This window comes from Anomaloglossus baeobatrachus, chromosome 12 (genome assembly GCF_048569485.1).
Source record: "Anomaloglossus baeobatrachus isolate aAnoBae1 chromosome 12, aAnoBae1.hap1, whole genome shotgun sequence".
NCBI classification, from domain to species: Eukaryota; Metazoa; Chordata; class Amphibia; order Anura; family Aromobatidae; genus Anomaloglossus; species Anomaloglossus baeobatrachus.
The window spans coordinates 81,730,257-81,745,217 of record NC_134364.1 but is presented as its reverse complement, the minus strand read 5'-3'; the positions used below and the strand labels follow the sequence as shown (position 1 = coordinate 81,745,217).

General features: G+C 45.5%; 1 protein-coding gene across 1 annotated transcript in view; it reads right to left on the bottom strand.

Moving 5' to 3' along the window:
* Positions 1 to 14,961, bottom strand: part of SCFD1 (sec1 family domain containing 1) — a 165,306-nt gene that overhangs the window by 114,580 nt on the left and 35,765 nt on the right. Inside the window, exons 7-8 of the mRNA XM_075330962.1 lie at positions 14,045 to 14,134; positions 8,121 to 8,176 (exon numbers count right to left, since the gene is read on the bottom strand). Of these exons, the coding sequence (XP_075187077.1) occupies positions 8,121 to 8,176; positions 14,045 to 14,134 (146 nt within the window). The remainder of the gene's footprint in view (positions 1 to 8,120; positions 8,177 to 14,044; positions 14,135 to 14,961) is intronic.

The following is a 14,961-nucleotide window of genomic DNA, read 5'->3' as shown; positions in this document are numbered from 1 at the left end:
CCCTTCGACAAAGAAGTGGGAAGAAGCCACCACTGAAGGGAGGTTTTGGCTGCTCTTGACAGGGAAACGTTCCTGTCGAGGGACGTCGACCTCTTGTCCCATTTGCGGAGAATGTCCCACTGAAGTGGACGCAGATGAAACTGCGCAAAGGGAACTGCTTCCATTGCTGCCACCATCTTCCCTAGGAAGTGCATAAGGCGTCTCAAAGAGTGTGACTGACCCCGAAGAAGAGATTGGACCCCTGTCTGTAGTGAACGCTGCTTGTCCAGCGGAAGCTTCACTATCGCTGACAGAGTATGAAACTCCATCCCGAGGTAAGTCAGGGATTGGGTCGGTGTCAATTTTGACTTTGGGAAATTGATGATCCACCCGAACCTCTGGAGAGTCTCCAGGGCAATGGTCAGGCTGTGCTGGCAAGCCACCCAGGAGGGTGCCTTGACTAGGAGATCGTCTAAGTAAGGGATCACCGAGTGGCCCTGAGAGTGTAGGACCGCCACCACTGTGGCCATGATCTTGGTGAAGACCCGTGGGGCTGTCGCCAAGCCGAAAGGCAGTGCCACGAACTGAAGGTGTTCGTCCCCAATGGCGAAACGCAAGAAGCGTTGATGTTCGGGTGCGATCGGCACATGGAGATAAGCATCCTTGATGTCTATTGATGCTAGGAAGTCTCCTTGTGACATTGAGGCGATGACCGAGCGGAGAGATTCCATCCGAAACCTTCTGGTGCTGACATGCTTGTTGAGCAGTTTGAGGTCTAGAACGGGACGGAAAGATCCGTCCTTTTTTGGCACCACGAACAAGTTGGAGTAGAAGCCGTGACCATGTTCCTGAGGGGGAACGGGAATCACCACTCCTTCTGCCTTCAGAGCATTCACCGCCTGAAAAAGTGCAGCGGCTCGCTCTGGGGGCGGAGATGTTGTGAAGAAACGAGTTGGAGGACGAGAGCTGAACTCTATCCTGTAACCGTGAGACAGAATGTCTCTCACCCATCGGTCTTGGACATGTGGCCACCAGGCGTCGCAAAAGCGGGAGAGCCTGCCACCGACCGAGGATGCAGTTTGGGGAGGCCGAGAGTCATGAAGAGGCCGCCTTGGTGGCGGTGCCTCCGGCGGTCTTTTTAGGCCGTGACTTAGATCGCCATGCAGAAGGGTTCCTCTGGCCCTTCTCCGACCTGTTTGACGTGGAGGAATGTGACTTGGCCGAAGGCCAAAAGGACTGAAACCTCGATTGAAACATTCGCTGTTGAGGTTTGTTTTGTTTAGACTGGGGTAAGGACGAGTCCTTTCCCTTGGATTGTTTAATAATTTCGTCCAATTGCTCGCCAAACAAACGGTCGCCAGAAAATGGCAAACCGGTTAAGAATTTCAGGGAGGCAGAGTCTGCCTTCCATTCACGTAGCCACATGGCTCTGCGGACTGCCACCGAATTGGCGGATGCTACCGCTGAACGGCTCACCGAGTCCAGGACGGCGTTCATGGCGTAGGACGAAAAAGCCGACGCCTGAGAAGTCAGAGACACAACCTGCGGAGTAGCGGTGCGTGTGACCGCAGTAATCTCAGACAGACAAGCTGAGATAGCTTGGAGCGCCCATACTGCCGCGAATGCCGGAGCAAAAGATGCTCCTATGGCTTCATAGATGGATTTCATCATGAGCTCTATCTGCCTGTCAGTGGCATCCTTGAGCGATGAGCCATCTGCCACTGAAACCACAGATCTGGCCGCCAGCCTAGAGACTGGAGGATCCACTTTTGGACACTGAGCCCAACCCTTCACTACTTCCGGGGGGAAGGGGTAACGTGTGTCATTAAGGCGCTTAGTAAAACGCTTGTCCGGGTATGCTCTGTGCTTCTGGACAGCATCCCTGAAATTAGAGTGATCGAAAAAGGCACTCCGTGTACGTTTGGGAAACCGAAACTGGTGTTTCTCCTGCTGTGAAGCCGCCTCCTCTACAGTTGGAGTTGGAGGAGAAATTTCTAGCACCTGGTTGATGGACGCTATAAGGTCATTTACTATGGCGTCCCCTTCAGGTGTATCTAGATTGAGAGCACCGTCAGGGTCTGAGCCCTGAGCTGCGCCTTCCTCTTCATCCTCTAGAGAGTCCTCATGCTGAGACCCTGAGCAGCGTGATGAAGTGGAGGAAGGTCCCCAGCGAGCCCGCTTCACCGGTCTGGGACTGCGGTCCGAGTCGGAGTCCTCACCGTGGGACCTATGTGTCACCTCAGGAGCAGATTGCTGCGCCAACTGAGGGGGACCTGGGGACGAAGAACGCACAGTGCCCTGCATCTGTGTTGTTGGTCTGGACTGCAAGGCTTCTAGTATCTTAGCAGACCATTTGTCCATAGACTGAGCCATGGACTGTGAAAGCGACTCAGACAGTTTGTCAGCCAAAACTGCAAACTCTGTCCCTGTAACCTGGACAGTGGGAACCGGTGTCTCTACCTGAGCCGGGGGTCCCACCAGTGCCGGAGGCTCCGGCTGAGTGAGTGTCACAGGGGCCGAGCATTGCACACAATGAGGGTAGGTGGAACCTGCAGGTAGCATAGCCGCACATGAGGTACAGGTTGCAAAAAAAGCCTGTGCCTTGGTACCCTTGCTCTTTGCGGACGACATGTTGTTGTCCTCCAAGAGATAAGTAAGGGATCACCGTGATCACTGAGGGATATATATAGCCTCAAGTTAACAGTACAGCCGAACCAGCAATGTATACACAAAAGATATATATATATATATATATATACAGTTCGGCACTCTGGGGAGTCCAGCACCGGCAGACCGGTGTGGCTTACCAACCGCTCTGTGTGGCCACCAGATTCCCTGCCCCGGGTCTCCCTCAGCTGCAGCCAGAAGTTCTCCACCGCAGAATGTGCTGAAAAAATGGCTGACGGCGTTCTCAGAGGAGGAGGGAGGCGTGGGCGTAGTCACAAAAGTGCGGGAATCTGGTGCCCCAGCGTGAGTAGTGAGGGGGGCGGAGGACAGCTCGGTGTACTCCAGCCCTCACTGTCGGCGTCATACCGACCGTCCCGCCCTTTTCCCTGACTGGCAGGCCTGGGGGCGGGAGAATACTATACTAGGCCGCAAAAGCCGGGGACTAAAGTTAAAACCGCGGCCGGCCGGCAGTGCACGGTCGGCGCGGTAGTCCCGGACCCATACCCACGCCGCAGTCGCTGCAGCGTCTGGGCCCAAGGTGCTTTATGCGCCGTCCCAACGGGGACACAGAGTACCTGTGGATGCAGGGCCATGTCCCTGACGATACTCCGTCTCCTGTCCGGCAGTTTCCCCCAGGGGCTGCGGAGGGAGACCGGTCCCAGTGTCTGGATGACCGGATAGGATCCCACTTCCCCAGAGCCCCTAAGGGATGGGGAAGGAAAGCGGCATGTGGCTCCAGCCTGTGTACCCGCAATGGGTACCTCAACCTTAACAACACCGCCGACCTGAGTGGGGTGAGAAGGGAGCATGCCGGGGGCCCCATAGGGGCCCTCTTTTCTTCCATCCGATAAAGTCAGCAGCTGCTGCTGACTAAAACGTGGAGCTTGCGTGAATGTGTGCCTCCTTCAACACAAAGCAAAAAACTGAGGGGCCCGTGATGCACGGGAGGGTGTATAGCAGAGGGGAGGGGTTACACTTTTTAAAGTGTAATTACTTTGTGTGGCCTCCAGAGGCAGAAGCTATACACCCAATTGTCAATTGTCTGGGTCTCCCAATGGAGCGACAAAGAAATAAATGTTTATATTATTATCACATATGGATGGACAACTCCTGTTTTGGCAGACCTCAGACTTTCATACACTGCATGGATAACCATATCCCTATATAGACAATCTGTTGTATGCTGGGGGCTCTAAATTAATACTAACTAGACAATGCACAAAATGAAAAAGTGGAAGCAATCATCAAAAAAATGACCTATTGCTTAAAGGGAACCTGTCACCAGATTTGGTGCCTATAAGCTGCGGCTACCGCTAGTGAGCTCTTATATACAGCATTCCAGAATACTGTATATAGGAGCCCAGGCCGCTGTGTAGAACATAAAAATCACTTTATAATACTCACCTAGGAGGTCCCTCCAGTGCAGACTGGTGAAATGGGTGGCACCATTCTCCGAGACCATCCTGGTCTTCCTTCTTCTAAAGCCGGCGTGCATGACGCTTCCTATGTTATACACATGCACCAGCACTGAGGTCCTGCGCAGGTGCACTTTGATCTGCCCTACTCAGGCCAGATGAAAGTATTGTAGTGCGCCTGCGCAGGACCTCAATACCGGCCTGTGTGCATGACATAAGACGCGTCATGCACGCTGACTTCAGAAAAAGGAAGACCAAGATGGCTGAAAAAGGGGGTGCCGGCACCGGAGAACGACACCATCCATTTGACCAGTCTGCACCGGCGCGACCTCCTAGGTGAGTATTATAAAGTGATTTTTACATTCTACACAGCGGCCTGTGCTCTTATAGGCTATGTGCCCACGCTGCGGATTTGCCGCGGATTTACCGAAAATCTGCAGCAGCGGCACTTCCAAGCCATTTCAATGGCATTTTGGAAATGCTGTGCCCAAGCTGCGGATTTTTCCGCGGCGGATTTGCCGCGGATTTTGATCCGGAAAAATCTGCAGCATGTCAATTATTGTTGCGAATTTTGTTGCGGATTTTTCCCATGCAAGTCAATGCAAGGTGTAAAATCCGCAAGAAATCCGCAGGTCTGTTCCCACAGGCTCTTTTTCCTGCGGATTTGGTGCGGATTTCGCAAACAAATCCGCAGGAAGTGATGTAGGATAGTTCAGGAAGAGGAAGTTTCACCATTTTGTAGTGTAGAGTAGTGGCAGTGTAGTCGTGTTGTGTCCGGACTCTGGATTGCCAGCTAAAAGCAGCTAGTTACAGGCTGCTTGCTTTTAGCTGGCAAAACAGAATCCCAGGTCTTTTTTCACAATTCTTTTTAAAAAAAAAAAAAAATGTGCTCCGCTGTATTTTCACTGTCCAGCCCGATGCAAGCAAGCAACTGAGGGCTGTGCTTCTCAGCGGGATAAGGCTGAAGCATTCTCTGCCCCTCCCGCTGAGAAAAACAGTCCTCAGCTGCCCCTGAAAATGGCGGCTCCGTTGTGAAGCGCCATTCACAGGTGCTGTACTGAGGCTCATCCAGCTGCCCTGATGCATTGGCTGGCTGGGTAATATAACGGGGTTAATGCCAGTTTTCTGCAAACTGGCACTAAGCCCGAGGTTCATAATGTCATGCCTGTGTAGACACGGCCATTATGAACCTCCATTTGGTACTAAATAAAAGAAAACCCTTTTTTTAAAAAAAATTTTTGAAAGAAAAACACACACACATCCCTGATTGCCTTATCCCGCTGAGAAGCACAGCCCTCAGTTGCTTGCTTGCATCGGGCTGGACAGTGAAAATACAGCGGAGCACATTTTTTTTTTTTTTTTTTTAAAAATACCAGTGAAAGGGAACATGGCACCACATTTTTTGGCTGTAAGCTGCGGCCACCACCACTGGGTTATTATATACAGCCTGTTAAAATGCTGTATATAAGCACAGTGGTGTTGGCCGCAGCTTTTTACAAAAAAAGTGGCGACAGGTTCCCTTTAAACATTTCTGCCCCTTTATTACAAAATGGATAATGGAGAAGAAAAGGAGGGTTGGGACAGGAAATGACATAAAGAGCCTTTTTTTTTCCTTCAAAACAGACTAAGCTTTATTCAGAAACACAATAGAGTACAATGGACAAAATCCGCATCAAAATCCGCAACGAAATCTGCGTCAAATCCGCACCTATGCTAAGGTGCGGATTCCGGGGGAAAGCTGCGGATTTTGATGCAGAAAAATCCGCAGGTACATTCTACCGTGGACACACAGCCATATACAGTATGTTAGAATGCCGTATATAAGAGCCCACTGGTGGTGGCCGCAGCTTATTTATTTATTTATTTATTTATTATTTGTCAGATTTGTATGCCGCACTTCTCCCGAGACTCAGAGCGGCTCCCATATTTCCGGCATCATTGTCCCATTGGGGATCACAATCTAAATTCCCTATCGGTATGTCTTTTTTAGAATGTGGGAGGAAACTGGAGAACCCGGAGGAAACCCACGCAAATACGGGGAGAACATACAAACTACTTGTAGAGGTTGTCCTTGGTGGGAATTGAACCTGGTACCCCAGCGCTGCAAGACTGCTAACCACTGAGCCACCGTGCTGCTGTGGCTTATAGGCCCCCAGATCTGGTGACAGGTTCCCTTTACATCAAGTTTTTGTGTTACATTATTTTATTAAATTAGGATCTTTTTTTCACACTGTATTAAAAATCAAAATAAGTAATATTGCACTTTCCAATTGACTACTGGAGCTATACTGGACACATACTTTATGTCCTTTTTTCAAAGAGTTTTCAGCAGTCTCCTTATCATCAGAGACATGATTACAATGACAGGCAACACCTCTACACACAGCTGATAACACAGGATCCACCAACCATATTAAATGATATCATGGCTCCCCTACTCCCCCTTCCCGCCTTCACAATGCCCTTTGCACAGGATCATTAGACACTTCATTACAAAGATAGGGTCGGGGTTTGACCATTGTGGCTAATGTACATGTAGATTTCCTGAAAACAAAATAGTTGTCTAAGAAAACCACAAGGGCTGGTGTGAAATCTGTAAAATTATTAATTTTCCTTTTTAATAAAGGTTGCGACTTTAAAATAAATATATAAAACAACAACATAATTTTAAAAAAATAAAAGTAGCACACACACCTGATATAAACAACAGGTCATTGTCTGATAACTTCCATTTACTGCTTTTTAAAAATATAGGACTTTTTTTTTTTTTTATAAATTGTTTAGTGTTAGCATTTTATGGATCCCATACCGCTTTTTCATTGATGGAGCTGAGCGAGGGCCTAGTTTTTCCAGGGCAAGCCGTAGTTAATATTGCTAGTAATTTGGGGTACGTAGGAGTTTTTGATTGTTTTCTAGTTCAGTTTTTCAGGGAGGTAAATTAACCAGAAAAAAGATCAATTCAGTTGCTATTCTGCCTTCTGATGGGGTGATGAGTGACTAGTAAGGCCGCTTTACACGCTGCGATATCGTGACCGATATCGCCATCGTGCGCACCCGCCCCCATCGTTTGTGCGTCTCGGGCATATCGCTTCCCGTGGCGCACAAAATCGCGCGGACCCGTCACACTACTTACCTGCCTAGCGACGTCGCTGTGACCGGCGATCCGCCTCCTTTCTAAGGGGGCGGTTCGTTCGGCGTCACAGTGACGTCACTAAGCGGCCGCCCAATCGAAGCGGAGGGGCGGAGATGAGCGGGACGAACATCCCGCCCACCTTCTTCCTTCCTCATTGCGGCCGGGACACAGGTAAGGTGAGGTCCCTCATTCCTGCGGTGTCACATGTAGCGATGTGTGCTGCCGCAGCAACGAGGAACTACATCGTAGCTGCAGCAGCAACGATAATCGATATTAGGGGGATGTCACCGATTAGCGATTTTGAACGTTTTTGCGACGATTCAAAATCGCTAATAGGTGTCACACGCAACGACATCGCTAGAGCGGCCGGATGTGCGTCACAAATTCCGTGACCCCCAACGAGATCGCTGTAGCAAAATCGCAGTGTGTAAAGCCACCTGTAGACAATACCCCTTAGCAGATAGCTGCTGTTTTAGGCAGGTGCGACTGTGGAAATAAATATGGCAGATGTTGGGAAAGGGTTAAGGGGAATCCTGTCACCAGGTTTTTAATACCTAATCTGAGAACAGCATAACGTAGGGGCAGAGACCCTGATTACAGTGATGTGTCACTTACTCGGCTGCTTAGTGTAGGTTTGATAAAATCACTGTTTAATCAGCAGGAAATTATCATTACAGGACCACTTGGCCTGCTGACAGGTAGTCCAGCATATTCATGAGCTCTGTGTATCTGTTGGATCTGCAGCAGAGAAAACATTGAGGTCTTCAAAATGACAGCAAACAGTTCAGTAAGTGACACATCGCTGGAATCAGGATCTCTGTCTCTACATTATGCTGCTCTCAGATGGGGGAGCAAAAACCTGATGACAGATTCCCTTTAAATGTCCTGACAACGTCAATGTAGTTAATAGATAATGTAATTCTCACCACTGCGACCATCTCTGAAGCATTGCCTCTTGGACATCTAATGATGGGTACTGCCCCTGTATAAAAGAAGCAAATTCAATGTTATACTCCAGTTATTGACAAATTAACACCTACTTACTGCTAACAAATTACAATTCATTGTAGTATCATTAAAGCATTCCTGCAGCTGAAAAGTCCTTTGTAAACTATTGGTATACGAAAGATGCCATTAAAGCGCACCAATCACCAGGATTTTCCTATATAACATAAAGCCAGTGCTATACTGGCACTATCAGGCTGATTCTATACATACCTTTAGTTGTCAGCTCGGAAGAATATGTTTTGAAACACAAACAAGTAAAGTTTGTGAAATGAGCAGATTTTTGAATGACAGCAGCTGCCAATCAGCTGATAGCTGGGGTGGGTATTCATAGTGATTCCTGCCCCCCTGCCTGTCCGTCCTCCCCCTGTTATTTATGCGATTTCTATTATAGAATCGTTTTACTAAGTGACTAAAAGGGCCTGTGCTGATGTCATACCCATCTGACCAGAAGGGGCGGGGCCTCAGCCAACATAGCTGATACCAGGAAGCAACAGTATTTTTCTGTTGGCAGAGGCACATCCCTTCTGGTCACATGGATATGACATCAGCACAGGCCCTTCTAGTCACTTAGTAAAACGATACTATAAAAGAATTAGAATAAATAACAGGGAGGATGGACAGGCAGAGGGGCGGGAATCACTATGAATACCCCCCCAGCTATCAGCTGCTGTCAAAGAGCTGCTCATTTTACAAACTTTACTTGCCTGTGATTAAAAAATCTAAACATCCGAGCTGACAAGTATAGGTATGTATAGAATCAGCCCGATAGTGCCAGTATAGCACTGGCTTTAGGTTATATAGGAAAATCCTGGTGACTGGTGCGCTTTAAAAGGGATGGTCTACTACTTGGACAACCCCTTCTTAAATGCTGTAGCCCCCTAATTAAAACAGAAAAACGTTATAGGTATCAGTGCCATTCCAGCGATATTAGTCACCCAGCGTTGTGGTTACATTATTCACATGAACGCTGCAGTCAGTCAGTATCCTCTAATGGGGAGATAAGGTATGCACACCAGTGACTATGGAAGGGGAATACATGGAATAGCAGAAACTGCTGTGTGAATACTGACATGAAAAATTCAATAGCATTTGTAAGAATGAAATGTGAAAAATGGAACCTGCATTACTGCCATGAATATATGAATAAAGAGAAATTTAGCTACTGAATTGATCAATGCAGAAGAGCCCCAACACTACGCCAAAGTATTTCTCTACGTTGGGGTCCCTAGCTTGTGTGTGTCCTCTCATGCAGTTAAAAAACTTACCGTGTATGGGACGCTGAGACCCAGGCTATATATGCGTATAATGTGGATTGGCAATAGGTGTGTATGGGGAGGGTTCACAAACGAAAAACTACTAACATTAAGGAATAACGTTTGGAACTCCATTCTATGTCTGAACTGGGTGCAAAAAACCTAAAAAACATCACTATGGGGAGATAAGGTATTCACACAGCAGTTTCTGCTATTCCATGTATTCCCCTTCCATAGTCACTGGTGTGCATACCTTATCTCCCCATAGTGATGTTTTTTAGGTTTTTTGCACCCAGTTCAGACATAGAATGGAGTTCCAAACGTTATTCCTTAATGTTAGTAGTTTTTCGTTTGTGAACCCTCCCCATACACACCTATTGCCAATCCACATTATACGCATATATAGCCTGGGTCTCAGCGTCCCATACACGGTAAGTTTTTTAACTGCATGAGAGGACACACACAAGCTAGGGACCCCAACGTAGAGAAATACTTTGGCGTAGTGTTGGGGCTCTTCTGCATTGATCAATTCAGTAGCTAAATTTCTCTTTATTCATATATTCATGGCAGTAATGCAGGTTCCATTTTTCACATTTCATTCTTACAAATAGCTATTGAATTTTTCATGTCAGTATTCACACAGCAGTTTCTGCTATTCCATGTATTCCCCTTCCATAGTCACTGGTGTGCATACCTTATCTCCCCATAGTGATGTTTTTTAGGTTTTTTGCACCCAGTTCAGACATAGAATGGAGTTCCAAACGTTATTCCTTAGTATCCTCTAATGAGCTGGAGGCCTCAAACCTTCAGCAGACATCCGAGATTTGTCAGAGGGAAATGTGAGGGAAGAAACCCATTAGCGACTACTGATTGTTGTCACTTTAGTATTGCAGCCAATGTCATGCGTGCAATGGGGGCTCTCAAGACCAGCATCACTAGAACGCTGCAGAAATTGAGTATAAGATTTTTTTTTTAATATATTTTATTTGAGGAGTATAGCATATAAGAAGTGGTTGCCCAAGTTGTGCCCAACCTAATTAGGATGCAATGAAAGGTAAAATATAAGTTGTACTTCCTTAACATACAGTGCCTTGAAAAAGTATTCATACCCTGTAAACGTTTTTCATGTTGTACCCAAAAACTTAAATGTATTTTATTGAGCTTTTATGTGATATACCAACACAAGATAGCAAGTATTTGTGAAACGTAGGGCGGCACGGTGGCTCAGTGGTTAGCACTGCAGTCTTGCAGCGCTGGGGTCCTGGGTTCAAATCCCACCAAGGACACCATCTGTAAGGCGTTTGTATGTTCTCCCTGTGTTTGCGTGGTTTTCCTCCGGGTTCGCTGGTTTCCTCCCACACTCCAAAAACATACAGATAAAGAATTTAGTTTGTGAGCCCCAATGGGGACAGTGTTCCTGATGTATGTAAAGCACTGCGGAATATGTTAGCGCTATATAAAAATAAAGATTTGATTTTTTTTTTTGAAACGTAGAGGAAATGATACATGGCTTTCTAAATATTTTAAAAATATAAATCTGAAAATTGTGACGTGCATTTGTATTCAGTCCCCTGAGTCAATACTTTGTAAGACCATCTTTCACTGCATTTACTGCGGTAAGTCTTTTGGGGTATGTCTCTAGCAGCTTTACATATCTAGAGGCTGACATTTCTCAGCTTCTTTACAAATTCGCCCTAGCTCAGTGAGATTGGATGGAGACGTCTGCGAGCAGCAATTTTCAAGTCTTGTCACAGATTCTCACTGGGATTTCGGTCTGGACTGAGACTGGGCCAGAACCCTCCATTGTAGCTCTAGCAGAATGTTTAGGGTCATTATCCTGCTGTAGAGTAAACCTACACCCCAGTCTCAATTCTTTTGCAGCCCCTAAAAAGGTTTATCTCCAGGATTGCCCTGTATTTAGCACAATCCATCTTCCCATCAACTCTGACCAGCCTCCCTGCCCCTGCTGAAGAAAAGCATCCTCACAGCAGGATGCTGCCCCCACCATGAGTGACGGTGTGGATGGTGTTTTCAGTGTGATGTGCAGTGTTAGTTTTCCACCACACATAGCATTCTGCATTTATCACAAAAACGTCTACTTTGATCTCATCTGACCAGAGCACCTTCTTCCACGTTAGCTGTGTCACCCACATGGCTTTTTGCAAACTGCAAACATAACTTCTTATGGCTTGATTTCAAAAATATCTTTCTGCTTGTCCATCTTCCATAAAGGCCAGATTTGTGGAGTATACAAACAACAGTTGTCTTGTGGACAGATTCTCTCACCTGTGTTGTGGATCTCTGCAGCTCCTCTAGAGTGACCATGGGCCTTTTGGCTACTTTACTAATTAGTGCCCTCCTTGCTTGGGATGTCAGTTTAGGTTGACAGCCATGTTTTAGTAGGTTTGAAGTTGTGCTATACACTTTCTATTTTTGGATGATGGACTGAACAGTGCTTCATGACATGTTCAGAGCTTGGGCTATTTATTTTTATAACCTAACCAAGCTTTATTCTCCTCCACAACTTTATCCCTGATCTGTCTGGTGGGTTCCTTGGTTTTCATGATGCTGTTTGATCCCTAATGATCTCAAAACAACCTCTAAGGCCCAGTGCCCACGCTGTGTAGTTTTGACGCATATTTTTAGAAATCTGAAGCAAAATCTGCATGTCCATTGTGAAAGTCTATGAGAATTCAGAAGTGCTGTGCCCAAGTTGCTTATTTTTCCCTTGTGTATTTGGTGCAGATTTGGTGCAGAAAAATACTCAACAAGGGCACAGCACTTCTGAATTCTCATAGACTTTGCTGGCTTCACAATGGACATGCAGATTTTGCTGCAGATTTCTGAAAATCTACGTCAAAATCCGCAGCGTGGGCACAGGGCCTAAGGCCTTCACAGAACAGCTGCAGTTATTCCAAGAATAAATTACACACAGGTGATTACATTTATTAATTAGGTGACTTCTGGGGAAATTGGTCACAAAGATTTTATGTAGGGGTATCAGACTACAGGGGGCTGAATACAAATTCACATCACAACTTTCAGATTTATATTTTTACATTTTTTAGAAAACCATGCATTATGTGCTTTACACTTCAAAAAGACTTGCTACTTTGTGTTGGTAAATCACATAAAATATAAATAAAGTACATTTAAGTTTGTAGGTGTAATGTGAAAAAGTTCACGGGGTATGAATACTTATTTCAAGGCACTGTATGAAGGTTGGTGCAAAAGGTAAGTGAGTAAAAGTAAGTCCCCGAGGGGCCAATTGTTAATTGTTTTAGGAATAAAATAGTTCTAATACTGACTTTAGTATTTCTGCCTTGCTCATTATCTAATTTGCACATCTTTTAAGTTAACATTATTATTTTTTTTATTATTTGTCCAACACTCCCAACTTTTCGAAGTGCATCAAAATTTTACTCCAGCATTTTTTTTGTGTGGTTGAGGATTTCCATGCAACATTGTAAACCTTATTGAAAAGATTGTGCTCCTCTTATTCTGTACTCTACACAGGAGCAACGCAAAAAGCTAAAACAGGAAAAAATGAAGAGCATTATTCAATTTATGCAAAATTCAAATATGGAGTCATTTTGATGAAATTTGCATAAAATCCACCAGTAAACAAAAAAAAAAGAAAATACATAGGGCTTTAAGAAAAGAAAAAAAAAAAGCAAATGATGAATTGGTGCCTAAGTGGTAATATGGCTGGATTGACCTACAGGACCAATCATCATTTCTTTTATGCCAGTTTATTTTAGTCCTCTTTCACACGTCCGTGAAAATCACGCACGTTCTTCACGGACGTGTCAAAGGTGCGTATTGTCCTCCGTGTGTCGTGTTTATGGCACACGTGTGCTCTCCGTGTGCTATCCGTGATAGCACACTGAGAAGGGAACTTTCTGCTCACCTGTCCCTGGCATTGCTGTCCATGGTGCTGATCTTCGGTCTCCGGTCCTGCTGACTCCCCGCTGCTGCTGCTTCCGGCCCGCAGTGGAGCATAAGCATTATGAGCGGGGGTCGGAAGCAAGTGCCAGCAGCGGCAGAGACAGCAGGGCTGGAGAAGGTAAGTATAGAAATTCCTTTTAATTCACAGGCACGTGTGTTTTCTCCGGTGCGTGTCACATGGATCACATCCGTGCGGTCAGTGTGACACCCGTGATGCTGGAGAAAAACGGACATGTCTACGTGTGGAGTTCACAGGCACACGTATGCTCCACACGGACACACGGTCCATGGCAAAACACGCACGTGAGCACAGACTCATTGATATTAATGGGTCTACGTGTGCCTGTGTCTGTGTCTCCGACACGTGAGGAATCGGACCAAACACGTACCGGAGAAACGGACATGTGAAGGAGGCCTTAAAAAGACACAGGCTTTGGCACACATGAAAAATGGTGTGACTTTAGATCTGCCCTTGTCACTGTTCTAAAAAGCAGACTGGGTTTAGCTGAAGGAGCAGAGCCAGCAATGGTCCAACGGAAACATAGCCACAAACCTACGACAAATAAGATAGCTTTGTTTCTTAAATGGCCTAAGGCAGTTGGGTAAGTGGAAGAAGTACTCCAGAACATGCCAATAATTACCTAGTGTGACGAAGAAGCAGAAAAGACTGTCCACAATAGTATCCATGATTGTTTCCATCTCGGTGTCTGTGATGTCTGGTCTGTTCAAAGCTGAATAGAAAATGTGACACCTACATTAACATTTTACATCACACAAGACATGCAAGAACAGGGGGTAAAAGACAAATAAGATAAAACTATGAGTGTAAGAGATGAGGATAGAAGAGCCTGACTGAACACATTTACACATGGAGCCATCAATTCAAGATCTGTTTAGATAAACAAATTTTCACATCAAACCCCCCCCCATGAGGAAGTTAGATTACGACAAAACGCGCGTCGGGTGCAGGCACACAGATCTAACAGAACCTAGATACAGGTAATCACTACATCCACCTTCATTTTATCCCGACTTTGGGATTACTATTTATGTTAATGGTCTTACATCTTAACGTAGACTTTTAACTTGATTTCATTATTTTGACATATCATGATCCTATTGGCAGCTATATATTTTACAACGTGAGCATTGTCATGGTTATTGATCACCTATAACGGTCCTTTACTTTCCACCTATTTCTGTTGTTGCCTTTGAGAAACTCTTGTCTTGTATTTTACTGACCCTAGTCACCACTGTGATATTATAAGGAAATATTTTTCATATTTTATCCTTTGTATTTGATAAAATATATATTTTAATATTTCTCTGTATGAGTGTTGGTGTTTTGAACTCCATGAGTGGCATTTGCCTGTTGCTACTATATGGAAGGTCTTTTTGAAATTATCAAATCTTGAACAACCCCTAAATTAGGGATTTTTTATATATCACACAATACATGCAAGAACAGGGGGTAAAAGACAAATAAGAGTAAACTATGAGTGTAAGAGATGTGGATAGAAGAGCCTGACTGAACACATTTATACATGGAGCCATCAAT